This window comes from Bacillus rossius, chromosome 2 (genome assembly GCF_032445375.1).
Source record: "Bacillus rossius redtenbacheri isolate Brsri chromosome 2, Brsri_v3, whole genome shotgun sequence".
Lineage (NCBI taxonomy): Eukaryota > Metazoa > Arthropoda > Insecta > Phasmatodea > Bacillidae > Bacillus > Bacillus rossius.
In genome coordinates this window covers 39,262,691-39,283,092 of record NC_086331.1, presented here as the reverse complement: position 1 = coordinate 39,283,092, position 20,402 = coordinate 39,262,691, and the positions used below count along the sequence as shown (strand labels likewise).

Below are 20,402 nucleotides of genomic sequence, written 5' to 3'. Positions count from 1 at the left end.
ATTGTTCTGTACAATTGGCCACAGCTAATTCCTGAGTCCATGCTATTTACACTAAGCTACTAAAAAGAACTGCATAATAAGTGCGATTGTTGTGGGATGGAAGATGTATATATATATACATATAAATGTTATACGAATAAAGTTTATCTGGAAATATTGAAAAGGAGGTTGAAATAATTTTCCTGTTTGAATTACTGCAAGCCACAATAGTTTTGATTGGCAAATGTTAAAAAAAATGAACACCAAAGAACAAGATCTGAATATTATCTTTTATTTTTGAAAAGCAGAGAAGTCACTGATGGAGTTTTACATTGACAAAATGTGAAAGATCTAAGCAATGGCATGGAGTCATGTCCCTACTCGACAGGATTCACAATATTGATCACACTGTGGATGGTAATGTTGTGTCGCAGTAGCACTTGGTTACCTATTAAACAAAAACCCAAAATTCTCTTCCATACTAAAGAATGTAGTAAAGAAATGTTTGTAAATTGTTTGGAAATTTATATAATATGCTAAGTATAACCCTATGTCAAGAGGAAAATTAAATGCTTGGCAGCACTAACAAAATGGTAGATTAATGAAACCCAAGTACTATATGTGTTCACGAGTGTTCAAGGTAATCAATTTTTTATCCAATGACAGCCATCAGTTTCTAAAATATTTTTGACAGTGTAAGGTGAATTATATTGTTTTATAAGTGAAGTAATTGCAATGAAACTATTGTTTAACTGAGTAATAGTAATTTATTTGTAAAATTATTGTGGTTGCTTAGTGGTTCATAATATCAAGCTGATTTCCAACACACGACCAGCTGATCAAATATTGGGTAGTGTTATTGTTTTTTTGTTGTCACTTTATTTATTAGGTTAATATTCATGTTAAGAAAATATGTCTCTCATTTTCCCACTAAAATATCATTACCTTCGGATACTGGAGCAAAATATTGGTCGCGAATTGGTGCAATAACGTGATTGTTTGTATTAGATGGTAAAATAATATTCTGTAGAAAATGTAATTAATGCTATTGATTAAGTTTACAAGGGAGCGAAAATACGGAAACAGAGAGAATATAAAACATTCTTCATACCACTTTTATTGACAAAATGGAGGAAAAAAGCTCCATAGATGCCAGAAAGGGTCCTCAAACAATTTTTACTCCTGAACATGTAAGCCTTCAGTTTGTTTTGATACTAAACTTTTAAAAGATCATAATTATTTTAATTATGGCTATATTGATGGTACCGAGGCCTGAGTGAGACATGTGAGAGTTTGGTATCGGTAACGTACTTTTATGTGGCCCTTTATACTTATGTATTTCAGAGTTAGGCTTGGCCTACGTTTTTTTTTTGTTGATTTAGAATAACCACGTTTAACATATTGTTACGAATTATTAAAATGAAATTAATAATTGTCGTGGGAAAACTACTAGGTTCGTAAATGGATATCCCAATTGAAGATTTTACTACACAGTTTTATTGATTACCAATATTTACATCACTAACAAATAATATTCTAAGAATGCCTAATAATCAATTACACTTCAAAATGCTTATTACCCTTTCACTCGGTTTTTACACACTGCACACCTCGTTGGGCCGCACCCCTGGCGCTACTCTCGCCGCAGCACCCCTCGTGGACCTCAGTCACAGGAATCCGTCGCTGCACTCCGCCGCCGCCGTCGCAATGACCTTCGTCGAGGGTCCACTCGACGCTACGCTCGGAACTTCGCTCGGGACTCTCGCCGTACCCGCGGTACTCTCGCCACCCAACTATCGCCGAGAAACTCGCTCGCCGAGGAACTCCTCGCCCAGGAACTGTGCCGCACCCGCGGCACTATCGCCCAGACTATCGCCCAGACTCAACCGCACCCACGGCACTATCGCCGAGACACTCTCGCCCCAGGAACACCGCCGCACCCACGACACTATCGCGCAGACTCTTTCACCCCGGAACTCTCGCCCAGACTCTCGACCCGGAACTCCGCTGCACCCGCGGCACTATCGCTGTGGGAAAACTCCCCCTGAGGCCGGAGTCCTGGGCTTATATGGGCCCAAGCGCCACTTCTAGAAGTCACGATGGTGGCTGGAGCCAGTCGCGTCATCCCGCGCCAACCCGATGCCAGAAATATTGAGACAGGCGTCGGCAGCTCCCGTGGCGGCCCGCGGAACTCCCCAGCTGCAAGGTGTCAGGTTAATGGCGCCAAGGCAGAGCGGCGCGCAGGGAGTGGTTGGATTGGGGGGAAGCGAAGACTCTAGTAATCCATCAGGCGCGCGCGGCATGTCTCAAGTTGCGGCGGCCACGTGACGTCCGTGGCCGTGTGGGGCCGCCAGCCAGCTCCGAACCAGCGCGCGCCGCGGCCCTGCTCACGTTCGTAACAATATGATTGAATGTATATATGTGCATACCTATTTTATATCTCATAACATCATATACATCCTACCACATATTGCACATCCTATCCTATAGTTTTTTATGCCTGCATGTACTACAGAGATGACCTTTTTATTGTTTTTCATAAATAAAATCTCCTAGTTCTTTGGATGAAGGCTATGGCCAAAAAGGAATGCCAGTAGAACCAAGACAGTAAATAGATTCTGTGGAAGAAATAATAAAAAAAGATGGAAGACCAAATTAATTTACTGAAGGAAGACCTGGTAGAAATTGATGGATATTTTCTTTAAGCACCATCCGGATATTTCACAGTGCAAACCAGAAGTTCTTGGTGTTGCAAGATCATTTGTGAATGAACATGCTATTAGAGAGTGGCATGTCAATCAACGCAAATACATGTTAGATAAAACAGGAGATGACAATTTGCTGAAAGATCTTTCCAGGATCATCAATGGAGATGAGTCTGGTTTTTAAACCAATAATCCAGTTACATTATTTGTAATAGGATCTAAAGGGGTTAAAGATTTGTCTGAGGTCCGAGGCAGTGATAAGAAATGTATCATCGTAATGGTGACATTCACTGCAAGTGGGAAAATAGCACCTCCTTGAATCGTGTATCCTTATGAAAGGATAACTGCAAAAATGTGTAGGAATGTTAATCGTGAATGGTCACTAGGCTGATCTAAACGTGGATGGCTGACTGCTCAAGTACTTTTTTGTAATGTTGCAAATAATTTTGTGCCTTTCCTAAAAGAAAACAACATTACATTTCCAATAGTGTATCCAGTTGATGAACATAGATCTAATACTAGCTTTGAGGTTTCTATGTTCAGTATGAAGAATGGTATTATCTTATTTTCATAACGTGAAACCAATGGATAAAAGTATCCTGGAAAAAGACTGTTTCAGATTGGCTAAAAAAAACTGGGGCTAGAAGTGTTACATGTGAAAATTTTTCATCATCAATTGAAAATGTTTGCAAGCAGTAAATGAAGGTGTATTGAAGAATGACTTCAAGAAGTTTGGAATATATCCATTCGACAAAGAAAGTATTGATTTCATAAAATGTTTGAGCCATGTTGGTATAGTCATTGACAAGCCATGCCATTTTATGACTGAACATTTATTGTTTCTCGAGTCATCACTTACTTCACGGGTTAGTCAGTTCCACAGCAGTGGTGAACAGTGGAGTGGCGATGAGTCAGCCAAGGAAAATTTTGATGTCTTAAAAAAATCAAAACCTAAATTTTGAGCCAAGATCAGACAGCTGCATTGCTTCCTTCAAGTGACTCTCCTACTTTAACAACCAGCTCTAATCCAAAGACAACTTCATGCATACAGCCTTGTGTCATACATAATGAGGAACTAATTGGAACTGGCCAAAAACTTACACAAATGAATAACCTACCAAGGCAAGAAGAAAAGAGTTCATACCAAGTCTCTGGTGAGCCAGAGATGCCATGCACTCTACCAACTGGTGGAAGGACTATTAAGATCGGAGTTAGCACTGCCTTCTCTGATTGCATTTTTGGACAGCTCAATTTCCAGTTTGAAGGACAAAAAATCTATTTAAATTTCAAACTCCCGGATGCAACTGCTGCTAGATCTTGGGCAGAATAATGGAAAAATAAAGAGGAAGAAACAGTATAGAAAGAAGAAAAAAATACTAAAAAAAAAAGAAAAATAAAAGTTAAAAACATTCAGAAGGCCAACAAAAAGGTGGTAAAAAAGAGATTGAAGAGAAGAGGAAAAAGAAAAAATTTTTTCATTATTTGAAGAAGATAACATATTGATTGATTTTGAGGAAACTTCTCTTGATGACTAGATATGGCTGACCTTCTGCAGTCTAGACCAACCCCCCACACCCAACATGGATGAACTATTGAAAGACCAAGAAGAAAGAGACTTTGCATTGTTAATATTTTCAATATAAATTGGAGACTGTGAAGTCTATAATGTGGGGAAAATTTTGACAAAAATGAAAACAAGAAATTGAAGTTACGTGCCTAAGAAAAAGTGTTAAGTGCGCAAATAAATTTGTTATTCCTGTCGTTCCTTACATCACATTAATAAGAGAATACCAAATTGTGCACATATTAAAATCAACCGTTGTTCGTGGAACCAAATGACAGCAATCCACGGTGACATTAGAAATAAATACGTTAAAAGTTAAAATTTACCAATAGGATAGCCTATAAAATACAAGTGGGCTAGGCCTAAGTTACTCTAAACAGCTAGATATGCTACAAAAAATATCTAGTTTTTATATTTGGTCATATACGAAAATATTACACCTAAGCACATAATTTTTTTCACCTATCGACCATAATTGTCGATTATTTGTACAGTAATGGTTGGTAACTGTAGCTTGTGGTCGGTTATTGGTGTTTTAGTAAATTATTTCTAAATCAACAGAAAAAAATATTTTAATCTAAAGTGGAGCTTTAATACTATGTATATATTTAAGAAAGAAAGACTAAACAACAACATTACCTAATGTCTTTAAAAGTTAAATTTTTCAATTTTAAGATAATTTTTTTGTTTAAAAAAACTTAATTGGTCGGATATTGGTACTTTCACCCTACAATAAAAAATGTTTTTTTTTTGCAGCACAGGTGTAAGAAATAATCCTAAAATAATAATTTACAGAACAAAAAATAATATTTTTTTCTGTAAAATATTGTGGTCAACTTCCTTTGGAGCATATTCAAATATTTAGGTTGATTTATAAATTATACAAAAATTTAATGAAAATTTTGTAGTAAATCGTTTGATAAAATCGTTTCATTGCAAAGTGAAAAATTATGGTCTGTGTAGTTAAAGAGAGCTTTATTTTAATTTGGTTATAAAACCCCAGGAAGCTGCTTTGGATGGGCCAATGACACTACAGTTTACTCAGAGGTACACAAGGGAGAAACATTCAAAAAATTGCTTCGCACAAGAGGAAGTAGAAAAAAATGGGTATATTTGAAAAAATAAAAACGATGTGGTCTGCCTTAAGCTTAAACTTTTTATTGTTAATGGTTCTTTGCTTTCTTTTGTTGATTGGTTAACATTATTAGTTGCTTACAGTTAATAGTTGAGTAACTAATGGTCATGACACAATAACAATAAAAGTATCTTATGCTTACATGATTCTTTGCATTATTGAACAGGCCATTTTAAATTTTAAGGCTAGAGTTAACAAATGAAATGTTCCTTATATATTAAAATTACAATGTTTACGGTTTGTACAAGACACCAAAATAAATTTTATTTTAGTGACTGTTCACTGGCGGTCAACCAACGCGGGTGGAGAGTTAAAGTGATACTGTGGCTTTATTTCTTGTTTTCAATGCCGTAGTAGATGTAAATCTTGGTCGTAGAGGTTTAACTAGTTTATGGACCGACTCTGAGACCCCCACATCATGCAGCGGATGGTAAAGATGAGATCACTTGCTCCGAAGATGCGCAGCACTCGCGAATGACACATCCAAGTCATACTGTTAAACTACTTATTAGACGGCTACTAATGATGACTACAAAATAACTACACGTGGGATCACTCCTGAACTCATGGGGGAATCACATACCTCATTTAAAATGGTCCTTCTCGTGACTGAAAAAATACTCTGATACCGTGGCTAGTGCCAACGCACGGAAAGTGTTTGCAGTGATTGTGGAGGACCTAATGAAAATTTTTTAAGGGCCCACAGGTTTAAAATCGCGCGAGTAGTCTGGAGGACTAGGGAGAGGAGTAAATCACCCTCTTATTTGCCAGGACCTGGGATCGAGGGTTCGGTAGGTGACTTTGTGGTAGCCTACACTCCAGGGGCATCTGGAGGTAATGCACTGCGCTCTATCGGAGTGCAGGCGAAACAGACTTGGCATTAGTTCCCCAATGTCTCTTCAGAGGGCGGGTTGAAAAGTGTGTTAACCCTATTCTTTAAGGGGAGCGATGAATCTGCTCTCTAGGGGGGTATAGGGAAGTGGGAGAGGGCGTGCTTAATGTCTTCACCAAAAGATGGCGAAAGAAGGCCTCTCACCCACCAGCAAGGAGACCTTGAGTGCAGTCTGGGTCACTGCACCAGGAGAAGTTCATGGAACGTATGTTGAGAAGGGCGAGTGGGGGAGGGTCTGCTAGCTTGTGAGAAATGTGTTAGGACTGGCACCGATACGTTCCTGACAGCCATGGAACATTAGAATGGAGCATGTCTGGATCTGCTAACCTAAGCTTAGCTCTGGGAACAGGGCTGCCTTATGAGTACGCTGAGAAAAGTAGTCTCGCTCACGAAGCAAGACACTGTTACTGTCGTGTTCGTGGCCTGAGGCGAGAAGAAAAATGATGGCTTATACTTGGCTGGCGAAACCACACCAGGCTCTCGGTTGCGGAGCTAGGAGAACGTAGCGGGACTCTAGTAGGAAAGATTTGATCTGAATGAGCAATGGTTTAATGTGAAAAATTAATTTGTGCCAATTATTTAAAATTTGTGGCACAAGGGGTGGAATAAGTTGGAATATTTTATGAATTATTGTGGTAGTAGTCTAAGCTTTTAGCACTGGAATTAATTTTTCAATATGGATGATTCCTAGAAAATTAATTTCCCTCTTGCCTAACTCATTTTAATAATAACATTTTTGTAATACAAGGGTACAACATCTTGTTTCAGGGAACAGTTAAGTTTTCCCTTTACATTTATTTTTAAAAATATTACGTGTTTGAATACCAAGATAAACATTAACAACAATATATTATTAGCTGCCAGTTCATGACATCACAGTATGTGTGGCAATAAAACTGTTGGTTAATAAATTGTGAGGATTGGGATTATGCTGATGTGGGCCTCACTTGTTGGTGCGTAGTATGCTGCCAATCTGCGCATGAGATGTTACCATTGGAGTATTTATAGTGTTAATTTAGGATTTATTTGTAAATAGAATTGGATTTACCAATGTTATTGATTAATAATAATTAAGGATAATGCTGTGTTATATACCCAGTTTAAATACTAGTAGTAATACGTAATGGTATTATTGCTGATGGCCATCTAGGCTGAGAGACGGTTGTAATGGCAAATAACTGTCATTGGAACTTTTAACAAACATTTTATAATAAGTTCAATAAGAGACAATTCAAATTTTATTATTAAAATTTAAATATTTTGAAGGTTTTAAGAGTAAAACTCTTTTTGTGTACTAACCATGTCATAATAATTTAAATGTAAGTAGGAATACTTGGGTCGCGATTAATAACGACAGAAAGTTATCCGGAGACAAGCGGCTCTGGGCATCGGACGTGTACCGTGTGACGGGAGACTTTCATATAATTTCTAAACACAGAAAAACAGCAATAGACTTAAAATATATATAAATTATTTTTCATTTGTCTCCCAGTCTTCTCTCCCATTTTGGTGGACGGCTTAAGTATATTATGTGTGTGTATATGTTTATATATAAGTATATCTCCTTGGGGAATTTGTTGTTTTATTTATGTACATCGAGCATGTGTAAGTTTCAACCGTGAGTAAATCAGTCACCACCAACAGTGAGTATTCATTCAAACCTTGGCTCTTGTATAATTAATGCATGGGGGGAGCGTGGATATCACCCCATTGGTCAGATGTTAAGATAAGCAAAGAGCAGCCTGGTAAACAATAGGCTAAGCACTGAAGATGGCCCAGCCGAACCAGCCATTTACCCTCAGGTTTCATCACACTGCTCCACCAGCGGTTGGCACCCGAGGAAACTTCTCTCTAACAATATAACACTTTATTGTTAAGGATCGTCCAGCCCAGCATGCGGCTGTGTGTACGTGTTAATGCAATTATTTCGCTTGCAGTAAAGCAGAAGAATTTGATTGTTTATGAATCTTAAACTAAAAGCATGTTTTATAATTATACTTACTAATTGTAAATAAACATTGTAAAGTAAGTTATATTGTAGATAACATAACTTACATTAATTTTAAACTGGAGGCAAAAGGAGGCCAATAATTTTTTTTTCTTTCTTTGTTTAAAGTCTTGTAGATTATATTATTTTGATTCAGCTATTATTTATTTTTCACATAGTTTTTGTTCATAAGAATTTAAATGTGAGCAAAATTTATCCATGTCACAGTAAAAGTATTATAGAGACTCCGAGATACAAACGTTAAAAATTATGTATAAAGAATGTGTAGTTTGTCCATAATAGAAGCTATTTGTAAACAAACAGTAAATAAAACTAATAACGTTTGTGATGATATCTAGATTAAAATATAGAAACTACTCATACAAGTGCTGCTACTAAGTAAAGAACTACCAAAGCTTGACCTATGAAACTTGTTTCCGTGCAGAAAATATTAAGTTTGTGTTACAGAATGATACTATAGGATATTTTTTTCTAAACGACCATTAACTAATGTGGCTTTACATTTATTTATTTTTTACTTAAAGAAATGTAATTTACCATGAATGAGCAAGCATGAGCATATTAACTATAGGCTTAGATGTATTCTACTGTATACAGTCACATAAAGAATCTTGTGACTATAATGTAGTGTATAAAACATAGTCCAGGGCTTTAAAATGTAATTAAAATGATAGATTTTTAAAAATAGTTTTCAGTCTCCTTCGGTATTTGTGTCAATATAAGTGATTTTCATTGTTAATGGTAGTGTGTGTAAAGACATATTTTAACTCTTTTTACTCTCGGTAAATGTACACATTACATAGCTGTTACAGGGACATATTTTTTAAACAGTGTTTCACAATGGTACAACATTCATACCAGATAGGCTCATATATCGTCAAGGCCAGTGCACCCTCGAAATTACACAACAAAACAGCTTATAGGGCAAACCACTTACTACTTGGGTTGGACCTGATTGTAAACATGTTTTCTGTCCTCACTGCTAGAAAGCACGTGATTGTCCATTTTCCCCTCGGATAACTGTACTATCTAATTAGATGCATTTTTTCTTTAAAAAAGGTGCCCTGATTCTTATGAATCATCAGATATATTAATGGAATAAAAAATACAATAATTATTCCTATTAGTTCACAGATAGCTTAAGATGCATTTGATAAACCGAAACCGGTAATAAATCCACAACAGAATAAGAACTAAACATGTTTATCCTAGTCAAACGTAAAATTATGTTCTGATAAAACTGCATTCACTTATGTGAATAAACAACAGTAACTTAAATATACAGAAATTGGATGTGTTTAACTTACAGGTAATTAAATCCATAATATCTACTTTCTAGTCCTTACATAAATCCTAATAATTTAATGGGAGACTAATTTAGCATGCAGAATAACTGGTTTGTCAAGTCTTTGGTGAAATTTAGCAGTGGTGTTTATCAGAATGCATATTGCGTTATATTTGCAGGCACTTTAAGCAGATTAAAAGAAAATAAAGCAAATATACGTTTTTTTTTAATTTTTAAAATATTTTCTGTACTTTTGCAGACAATTTTGTTGAATGGTTGTCAAAATATTTCTGTAGCACCATACAGATATTGTTTAAATTTCACAACTCAATTCTCTAAAATGTATACAACTAATGCAGAATCCAAGCAAGCCATTCCTGTAATATCAATGTTGTCATATAACCTACAACTCAATATATTATGTTGTCACATGTACATTTTTTTAATTAAAAATTAATATTTCAGAACTTGTCTTCAAAGAATTTTTTGTGAAAATCAAAAGTATTTTACTGTGCAAACATTCGGAGGTTAATGATGTACTAGTAATTAAATCACTTTATTTTTAATATATGCTCAGTGAATCTTTACTCACTACCAAGCTGAAATAATAAATTTGGCCACAAATTGACATACATGTAATATTCGTGGCAATAACGTGTAGTATAAAGCAATTCTCCAAAAGCTAATATAGCTAAGCTAAATAAAGATATTAAAACAAAGGGTTGCTCAAGGAAAAAATTTGCATTAATTACACTTAAACTAGGTTTTTTGACAGTAAAATAGATCACATGACATAATTGACTATGACACAAAGAAATTCAGATAGTGTAAGACATTTAATGCAAATGTATACTTATAATTTTACCTTCTTTTCGTAATTTTTTTTTCCAAATAGTATTTACATGATTAATAAAGTAAAGGTATGTAGACATGCATTCAGCAAAATAAGAATATAATAATATTTAAAGCAAACACTACTTGAGAAATAACTTAAATAGAAATGAAAACTATAAAGTAAAAAAAATTATACCTTATATTTTCATTTAACATATTTTGGGATTTCAATTACACCTATTTACCATTTTCAATCATTTATAAAATAAAAACTATGATTCTTCTATCAGGTTGGTATATGTTACACAGTATTTTTGTTTCAAATGCACTATAAGTTTTAGTACGAGCACTCTGCCACTGAGTTCACAATATTTCCGAGAAAAAAATAGTTCTGATAAACTATAGAAAGACAGTTCAAAGAAATAACTCTTTCTTTTTTTAGAGACTTACTTTGTACTCTCCAGCTTTCTTGCGCAACTCAATTACTTCTCTGAACCACGAGTTACATCTGGACATTTCTGGCAGAGCCAAAGGCAGCGAACATGATTCTGTCGTGCCTTTCTTCTTCTGAAACTTTCCTTCCACATATTCATAGTGAGAGAATGGGCGGTATCTTTTCTTGTATTCAGTTTTAAACTCCTTCCTAAGTGGTCAAGTAAAAAGACAAAAATTGCTACTCATTTGCACACGTCTGTTAACAATTTGTGATTTACCAATTTTTTAAGACTTGTGCATACAGACTTGGAATACAGGAAAAATCTTTGCCTTTCGAAGTTTCTGCCTTGGAAACTAATCACTAAAGAAAAAAAGGACATAATTTCAAAATATAAAACAAGCAGAATGTAACATGCCAGTTACTGTGAAAAAATGGCTTTAAAATTATGAAACAAAAAAAAAACATAAAAAAAAACATGTGTATGAAAGGCTATTTTTAAATCCATGCAGACGTAATAGGAAAGTTATTTAAATAGTTCAAGCAGGAGCAATAAACATTTCAAAACCATCGTAGAAAATTTTCTTTAGTAATTTTTTGAGCAGTGTTTTCTAAAGCAAAGAAGCTGTCAATACTTTTACCTCACATGCTCAGTGAAACGAAGCAGTATAGCCAATACTTTTATGTGCTGACAATTTCAGCTAAAGCAATGTTCTTAAATTTTTTTGACAAAACTTTACACTTAATAAATGTAATCATATTGGATTTGCTTTCTCCTAAAAGTAGAAGTGTTCTTGTTACCTTCGCCGGGGTTTCTCTTCCTTACTTGACATTTCCTCCTGAATCTTTTCTTCCCCTTGAGAATCATCAAATTCAAAGGAAGCATGGCCATCTTCAGCATGCTGTGCTACTAGAGGTTCCAACTCTGACACACCTAAAACCAGACATTATATTAGGTTCTTCGATAATATATATTGAGCAGGTAGTGACTTAGCAAACACTTTGCATTATTTACTACCAGTAGTAAACAAATTGGGCTCTTGCACCAGGCTTCAGGCTGTGATGCTTGGGGAAGACCGCCATCTTGGATTGTGACGTCATGGCAGCCATCTTGGATGACCTTTACCTTTGACCTTGACCCCGGCAGCCATTTTGGAATTGCCATATTGGTCTGCAAATTTGTTTTCTCGAACTTAACGCCATTTTGAATCCCGCTATTTTGTTTTCTAGAACTTTCGCCATTTTAAATTATAACGTTACCACTACAATTTTCGTTACAGCCACCATCTTCAAAATCCTAAATTTTATGCTATAAAATAAGAAAAAATTAAAAATTTATAAAATAAATAAAATAAATTTTAATAAAATATTATTTCAAAAACACACTGACATCATGGAATGCTCGGTTAAAATCCGGTAAGTGCTAAATAATTTCAAATTTCCCAGATGGAATCCAAATTTTAAGATGGAGGTACCACAGTAATAATAAATTATTACTGAATTCTAGCATGTAAAAATTAAACTAACATAACGGAAGTGCATTCTACCATACGATAACAAGATGGTGGACTCCATCAGACGAAAACAAGATTGCGGACGTGGCCTCATACTAGCTGACGATGTATATATAGCTTAGCATATGTGGTAGGACGTCAGTCTGCCGGCAGCTTCCATGGAGGAAGTATCAGTCGCCATTTTTATTTTGCCCTCACCGGGTTTGAGCTGAGGACTCCGTGATGTAAGTGTGTTTTTTAAATAACATTTTATTTAAATTTTATTAATTTAATTTTTTTAAATTTTTATTATTTTTCCAAATTATAAGCATAAAAATTACGGATTTTTAAGATTGCGGCTGTAACGAAAATTGCAATGGTGTCGTCATAATTTGAAAATGGTGAAAGTTCTAGAAAACAATGGCGGAATACGAAATGGCGAAACATCCGAGAAAATAAAATATCAGTTCTAAGATGCCAGATCCAAGATGGTGGATCCAAAATGCCCGCCAGGTTCAAGGTCAAGGTCAAGGTCAAATTCCAAGTCAAGGTAATCCAAGATGGCCACCGTGACATCACAATCCAAGGTGGCGGTCGTCATCAAGCACCACAGCCTGAAGCCTGACGCAGGAACCCCAAATGTACACTACTAATAGTCAGTTACTATTTAGATTGTAAAAATCCAGGGAGATGCATATTAAGAATTTGAGTAAGAAAACTGAATACGAGAAAAACCTCTTTGTGTGTAGCAGGTTGGAATAATGGCCATGATCTCACCAATGTGCCACATGTTAAATTGCTTTAATAAATGTATAAGGTTGATCAACACAAATGCACTGTAAATCATGACAACAATTCAATGCTGTATTCAGATTTCTTACATCAAGTAAAACTACTATTTTTAGGGAAATTTATTCAAATTTCCTTTTCAAATAGTACATTTAATGAAAATTCTGACAAATGATATGATATACCTAATAATTTACACAATTTTCCTAAGGGGTGTGAAATACACAGTATACATACACAGTATTCAAAAAGATTCTAACACTCTCTGAATTACATTAAATATTTCCTAACTACTTTTTGACAACAGGTTTAGATTCCTGGTAAGCAATGTACACATAAACTTTTATTTCAGAAATGAGTTTTTATGAGTTTAAAAGGTAACATAACTTTCAATTTGTTACCCAACATTAAGCATTTAAATTAAAGAAACATTCAATATATAAAATTTCCACATTTTACAAAATATTTATTTAACTGTGACCATGAGTCATGTTGCACATGGCTGAGAGTCGCGGTGACTCCAGGGTGCTATTCTGAAAGAGTGGCACTAAATCATGCGTTAGCACCTTGCGTACAACCATGAGATAGTGCCATAGACAATTTGATCTTTATAAGACATGGTTTGCAGAGGGTGTTCAATTTTTCTTGATTTCTTTGCGACAGGGCATGGCAATTGGAAAGACTGTTAAAACAAACTGCCTCTAATTAAACGAGAAAATTTATAATCCACATTTTTAAGTTGTAATAGTAGGTGCGTGTGCACAAGAAGGTTTTTATGCAAATGAGTAGTATAGGAATGTATGTCCGAGTACAGGCTTCCGGCTGTGGTGCCTGGTGCCGACCACCATCTTGGATTTGTGGCGTCACGGCCGCCATCTAAAAATTAATAATTGCTCAAAATTCCTCAAAAATAACTCAAAACGACTAAAAAATTACCGTTTTGACAGCAAATTTCTCGTTTTCTTCCTCAAAAATTCAAAAAATAGGTTTTCAAAAAACCTCAAAAGTTTTGCCTTAGAAAGAACACAAAATCCTAAAAGCGGCTTAAATGTCCTAAGAGCTAGCCGCTCTAAGCCTTTGACGTCATCTAGGATTATTTCGTCACAGTGGCAATTTCCGTTACGGCCGCCATAGCAAAAAAATTATCCGATTTTAATAAAATTTTAAAATTTATAAAAAAATTAAATTAATTAAATTTAAAAAAAACTAAAAAAACATAAACCTACGACATGGGGCTCGGAGTCCTGGGTTCGAACCCAGTGAGGACAAAACAAATGGCGATACTGACCACTCCACCACATTGTTCATAGCATATATCTCGTCAGCTATATGACATCATGACCGCCATCTTGAAAAACCTTCATTTTAATGCTTGAAATTCGGGAAAAAATTAAACATTTATAAAAACATTAATTTAATAAATTTTAGTAAAAATTCTTTAACAAACGCCGTTGCAATACCGTTTCGGCCGCCATCATGAAAAAATGTAATTTTTATGCTCGAAATTCGGAAACAATTGTAAAAATTATAATAAAATTTAATAATCAAATTTTAATAAAATACTTATTAAAACTACACTAAGGCCTTGTAGTCCTCGGTTCGCACCTGGTAAGAGCAAAAATAAAAAAAAATGTCGATAGATTCTTCTTCCACGGTAGCCACTTGCTGACTGATCTCCATCCACCCAATACCAAGGTATATATTATCAGCTGGTATGACGTCGTGCCCGCGATATTGTTTTTGTCTGCTAGATACCACTATCTTATTTTCGTCTACATGATTGCGCTACCATCATATTAGTTAAAACTTAACCTGCTAGTGTGCAGTAATCAATTATTATTATTACTGGCGCAACCGTCATCTTGAAATTGTGTATTTACTTAGCAAGAAATTTAAAAAAATTACCAAAATTCTCAAAAAATATTTTCAATCAATATACTAATTGATCCGATCAGTCCCAGTCCTCGGTGCGATTCTGGACAAAGCTAAAAATAAATTTAATTAAAATACCAGAAAAGTGCAGGTTCGAGGAGTAAAACACCGCACGTTCTTTTACAAACGCAATATTTATTACATAATTTATATTCTACTAAAGAAACACTTGCGAAAGCCAGAAATCTTATAAATATTTAGGCCTGTATCGGCGTGAAATGACTAATTCTTAGCTCCGACCGGTTTAGAAAAGACAGAGACCAACCAAAATGTTGACAGACATAGTCCTCCTCTTCTTAACAGAGTTTCTGGATATCGTGTTTAACAGTTAGCTTAACATGGTCAGAACTAAAGGTCACAGCGTCTGAACTTTAGATCACTACAACCGACAACGAAAAGGTAGCACATTTGGAAGCACCGACAACGAAAAGGCAGCACATTTGGAAGCACCATCATCGAAAAGGCAGCACATTTGGAAGCACCGACAACGAAAAGACAGCACATTTGGAAGCACCGACAACGAAAAGGCAGCGCATTTGGAAGCACCGACAACGAAAAGGCAGCACCACCATCGAATAAGGAAGCTCATTTTGGAAGCACCATCGAATAAGGAAGCACATTTGGAAGCTCCATCAACAAAAAAGGCAAAAAGGAAGCACAAGTTGCGAGATCTAAGTCTTAATTAGAAATCAGAATACAAGAAATAAAAAAAAAATGTTTATAATTTTAATTATTTATTTTATTTCTTTACATTATACAAAAGCAAGTAAAACAAGCCATTATTGTATGTAGCCAGCTTTCCTCAGTTCCTTGAGTATGAAGGATATTTCTTTGATGCACGAATAGTTTCCTGCACAAAGCGAACCATGTAGAAGTCTTAGCCGGTCAACCAATATGTTTGGATCGAAACTATTCGTGCATTAAAGAAATATCCTTCATACTCAAGGAACTGAGGAAAGCTGGCTACATACAATAATGGCTTGTTTTACTTGCTTTTGTATAATGTAAAGAAATAAAATAAATAATTAAAATTATAAACATTTTTTTTTATTTCTTGTATTCTGATTTCTAATTAAGACTTAGATATCGCAACTTGTGCTTCCTTTTTGCCTTTTTTGTTGATGGAGCTTCCAAATGTGCTTCCTTATTCGATGGTGCTTCCGAAATGAGCTTCCTTATTCGATGGTGGTGCTGCCTTTTCGTTGTCGGTGCTTCCAAATGCGCTGCCTTTTCGTTGTCGGTGCTTCCAAATGTGCTGTCTTTTCGTTGTCGGTGCTTCCAAATGTGCTGCCTTTTCGATGATGGTGCTTCCAAATGTGCTGCCTTTTCATTGTAGGTGCTTCCAAATGTGCTACCTTTTCGTTGTCGGTGCTTCCAAATGTGCTGCCTTTTCGTTGTCGGTGCTTCCAAATGTGCTGCCTTTCCGTTGTTGGTGCTTCCAAATGTGCTGCCTTTTCGTTGTCGGTGCTTCCAAATGTGCTGCCTTTTTGTAGTCGGTGCTTCCAAATGTGCTGCCTTTTCGTTGTCGGTGCTGCCAAATGTGCTGCCTTTTCGTAGTCGGTGCTTCCAAATGTGCTGCCTTTTCGTTGTCAGTGATGCCAAATGTGCTGCCTTTTCGTAGTCGGTGCTTCCAAATGTGCTGCCTTTTCGTTGTCGGTGCTGCCAAATGTGCTGCCTTTTCGTTGTCGGTGCTTCCAAATGTGCTGCCTTTTCGTAGTCGGTGCTTACAAATGTGCTGCCTTTTCGATGACGGTGCTTCCAAATGTGCTGCCTTTTCGTAGTCGGTGCTTCCGAATGTGCTGCCTTTTCGATGGCGGTGCTATCTGTTCGTTGTCGGTGCTTCCAAATGTGCTTCCTTTTTTGTTGATGGTGCTTCAATTTTTTTAATGTTGTTTTGACTCTAGTATTTTAGTAAATTGTTCTTGATTTGAATAGCGTATTATTCAAACCGGTTAATGTATATACACGAGTCCTAGACAGCAGGACGCTCAGTTTGTTACTGCCGTCGACGGTGTACGGATCACCTAGTTTGTTTCTTCTGGTGCATACGTCGTGTAATTGCCTGTTCTTGAGACTTCGATGGCATCTTTACCGACTTTAACGTCGAACTCGATGGAGGATGTACCATCGACTACGGGAACCATGACGTCAGCGCCGACGATGTTGGAGCAGATCCCGTTGGCAACGCCTCTGACAACACTGGAGGAGACTTCGAAATGTGCTGTTCCACCATCAGCTGAAGTTTCATCAGCATTGAATACTTCAATTAATGAAGAGCGTACTTCGCATCAGTGCAAATACTGTGGTGCATCATTTACTATCACCTCAAATGCTTGCAGACATGAAAGAAGCGGTTGTTCTAATAATGTTCAAAGAATACAATTTCAGTGCAATAAGTGCAATAAACAAATTTCACGTCTCGATAGCTTACATCGTCATTATAAAAAATGCTCCGAGACGTATAATAAACATGGTTATTGATTTGACTCATGTGTTGTACCGGCTAATGAGACTATATAAGTGATATGAACTTCAGTCCGTCTCTGGCTGCGGTGATGACCGGATCTGATAGATATTTAAAGTCATGTAAAAGGCTTAGTCCGTACAATAAGAAGACTGTTTGAATCGAGGAATCCAGAAGGCTTTAGTAATTTGTCAGTGTTTTTTTTGTACTTGTAGTAGTGTATTGAATTTGTGTAATAAAATTTTTTTAAAAGAACTTGTGTTTTTATTTTCTCAAACCTAACACTTTTTTAGTATTTTTTTAATTAAAGTTGTTTTGTATCGGCCAGGGATCGAACCAGGGACCTTAGTCGATCCAATCAATCATTATATGGATTACAAATTTATTTAATGAATTTTGGACTTTTTGCTGAATCTTTAGCATTAAAATTAAGAATTTCCAATATGGTGGTCTTGATGTCTGATAGGATGATGGTAGTAGATGATTTAAAGTCTCTTTACGAATGTTGAACATGTTTTATTGAAATTATTATTTTTTACATAAAATTAATCATTATTGCATCGATCGGGTATCGAACCGAGGACAGGAATCGATCGAATCAATATGTAAGTTAATGAGTGATTTATTTAATGATTTTTGGATTTTTTCCCGAATTCCTAGCTAAATAATTACGGATTTTCAAGATGGCGGCCAAATGACAAGATGACGGACACCTTAGTAATAAATGATTACTGCACTCTAGCGGGTAAGAATTAAACTAACATGTCATCAGCGCGCTCTAGCCATCGATACAATGATGATGGCTTCCAGCATCGAAGACAAGATGGCGGACATGACGTCATACTAGGTGAAGATATATGTGCTATGAAAAAAAGTGGTGGGGGTAAGTCAGTCTGGCTGCAGCCACCGCGGGGGAAGGATCGGTCGTAATTTTTATTTTTTTTGCACTCATCAGGTCGAACCGAGGACTCCGAACTCCGTGTCGTAAAAGTTTGTTTTTTCAAATATTTTAATTAAAATTTTATTAATTGAATTTTTTTATAAATTGTAAAAATTTTTTCATTTAAATCGGATAATACATAAAAAAGTTAAAGATGGCGACCGTAACGAAAATTGCAACGGTGACATCATAATTCAAAATGGCGGATAACACAATGCCGGAATGTTCGAGAAAACGAAATGACATCATCCAAGATGGCGGATCCAAAATGGCCGTCGGGGTCAAGGTCAAAGGTCAAGGTCACATCCTGATAGAGGCTTAACTGAGGCTTGAGTTAAGGATGCTTAAGCCTCTATCAGGACATTTCTAGCCGCTGGGATTTCTACGGAATAAAACGGGGAATGTTCCCTCGAAACAGGAATTTTTCCCTCGAAAACGGGAATTCTTTTCTTAAAACAGGAATTTTTGAGTCATTTTGAGTCAATTTTGAGGAATTTTGAGTCAAAAATGGCCGCCGTGACGTCACAATCCAAGATGGCGGACCGACAATCCCAATCCACCGCCTGACGCCTGCCGCAGGAAATACATTCGTATACTACTGTTATATGCTTTATTCTGTCTATACTAGTGTTTTAGCTTCATCCCCAAGACGGTTGTGATGATGTACATGACGGTGGTGCGCTCATACATCGGTACAATATGGCGTCCACTTCACTGGTGTTGCCGACTTACTCTGCTGTGCAACAAGTGTGTCGTGTAGTGCAGTGCAGTGCTGAGAGACGATTGCCGGTATACCAGCCAGGATCAGGCCGAAATTGAATTATGTACGAACAGGAAAATATGAATGGACGTGAGGTAACACGACTGTACTGGAGAAAAGTATTAGAACAGTATTATATTGGCTGTTCAAGAAGGATTGAGGTCTTTATCAAGAGGTAATAAAAGAATTAAATAAATGTGTATTGATTTAATAATTATGACCAGTACAACTATTTGATAAACATACACATTTTAAATTTTCAACATTAAAATTTAACTCCAATACATTCCTTAAAAACTACAACCTTATACAAATGTACAATATTAATTACATAATTATTGTTCTATATATAAAACGAGGAAGGAAAATAATGTATTTGCTAGTATTCACAAATTCTCAGATGGCGAGCACAAAGATTCATGTCAACGAAGTCTACATGCAAATTAAGTGTGTGTTTACAAAACACGCCGCAACTTACAGTACACAGGTAGTACCGTCTTTCCAATGTCTCGTATACAGACTCCCTAAGTTCCGACTTGCGCTCACAACGTTCGCGCAGGTACACTCGCAATTCACTTCGCCATCACTATGCCTGAGGTCACTTAACTGCAGCAACAACAACGACACATCAGTCGAATGAACAGGTACATATTTATACCATTCGGCCGAAATCTATAGTGTTCTGACATAATCGGGCGTTTAACCAAAACAAGCTCACCGAAATAAAAAAATGATCACCGTTCCTTCCTTCATGGAAGCCACCGCCATACTAACCTCCCGCCACTTGTGCCAAATTAAATATTACTTAAGTTGGTATGATGTCATATCCGCCATCTTGTTTCCAGATGCTGGAGGCAGTCATCTTGTTTTCATCTGCTGGAGGCCGCTAACTTTTAAGTTTATTTAGTACCTGCTGGAGTCCAGTATTCATTTATTGTCAGGTCTCCATCTTGGACGCCATCATGAAATTTGGGCGCCATCTTAGAATTCTCTAATTATTGAGCTAGAAATTTGGGAAATATTCTAAAACTTATAAAAAAATCTGCAATTAATATACTGATTTATTCGATCTCGTAGGTTCGATCCTTGATCAATTAATTTAAATAAATAATGATAGGTTCAAAATAATAAAACACCTCAGATTTTCAAATAAAGAAATTTTCATTACATAATTTCTACTCTACTACAG

The 20,402-nt window shown here is 36.2% G+C and overlaps 1 protein-coding gene across 4 annotated transcripts in view; it reads right to left on the bottom strand.

Annotated features, from left to right (window-relative positions):
• The window catches only part of LOC134529251 (uncharacterized), a 1,084,551-nt gene that overhangs the window by 449,003 nt on the left and 615,146 nt on the right, over positions 1-20,402 (bottom strand). For all 4 annotated transcript variants that reach the window (XM_063363151.1, XM_063363152.1, XM_063363154.1 and 1 more), the window contains 2 exons: positions 11,637-11,769; positions 10,853-11,045 (listed from right to left, as the gene is read on the bottom strand). In XM_063363151.1, the coding sequence (XP_063219221.1) occupies positions 10,853-11,045; positions 11,637-11,769 (326 nt within the window). The remainder of the gene's footprint in view (positions 1-10,852; positions 11,046-11,636; positions 11,770-20,402) is intronic.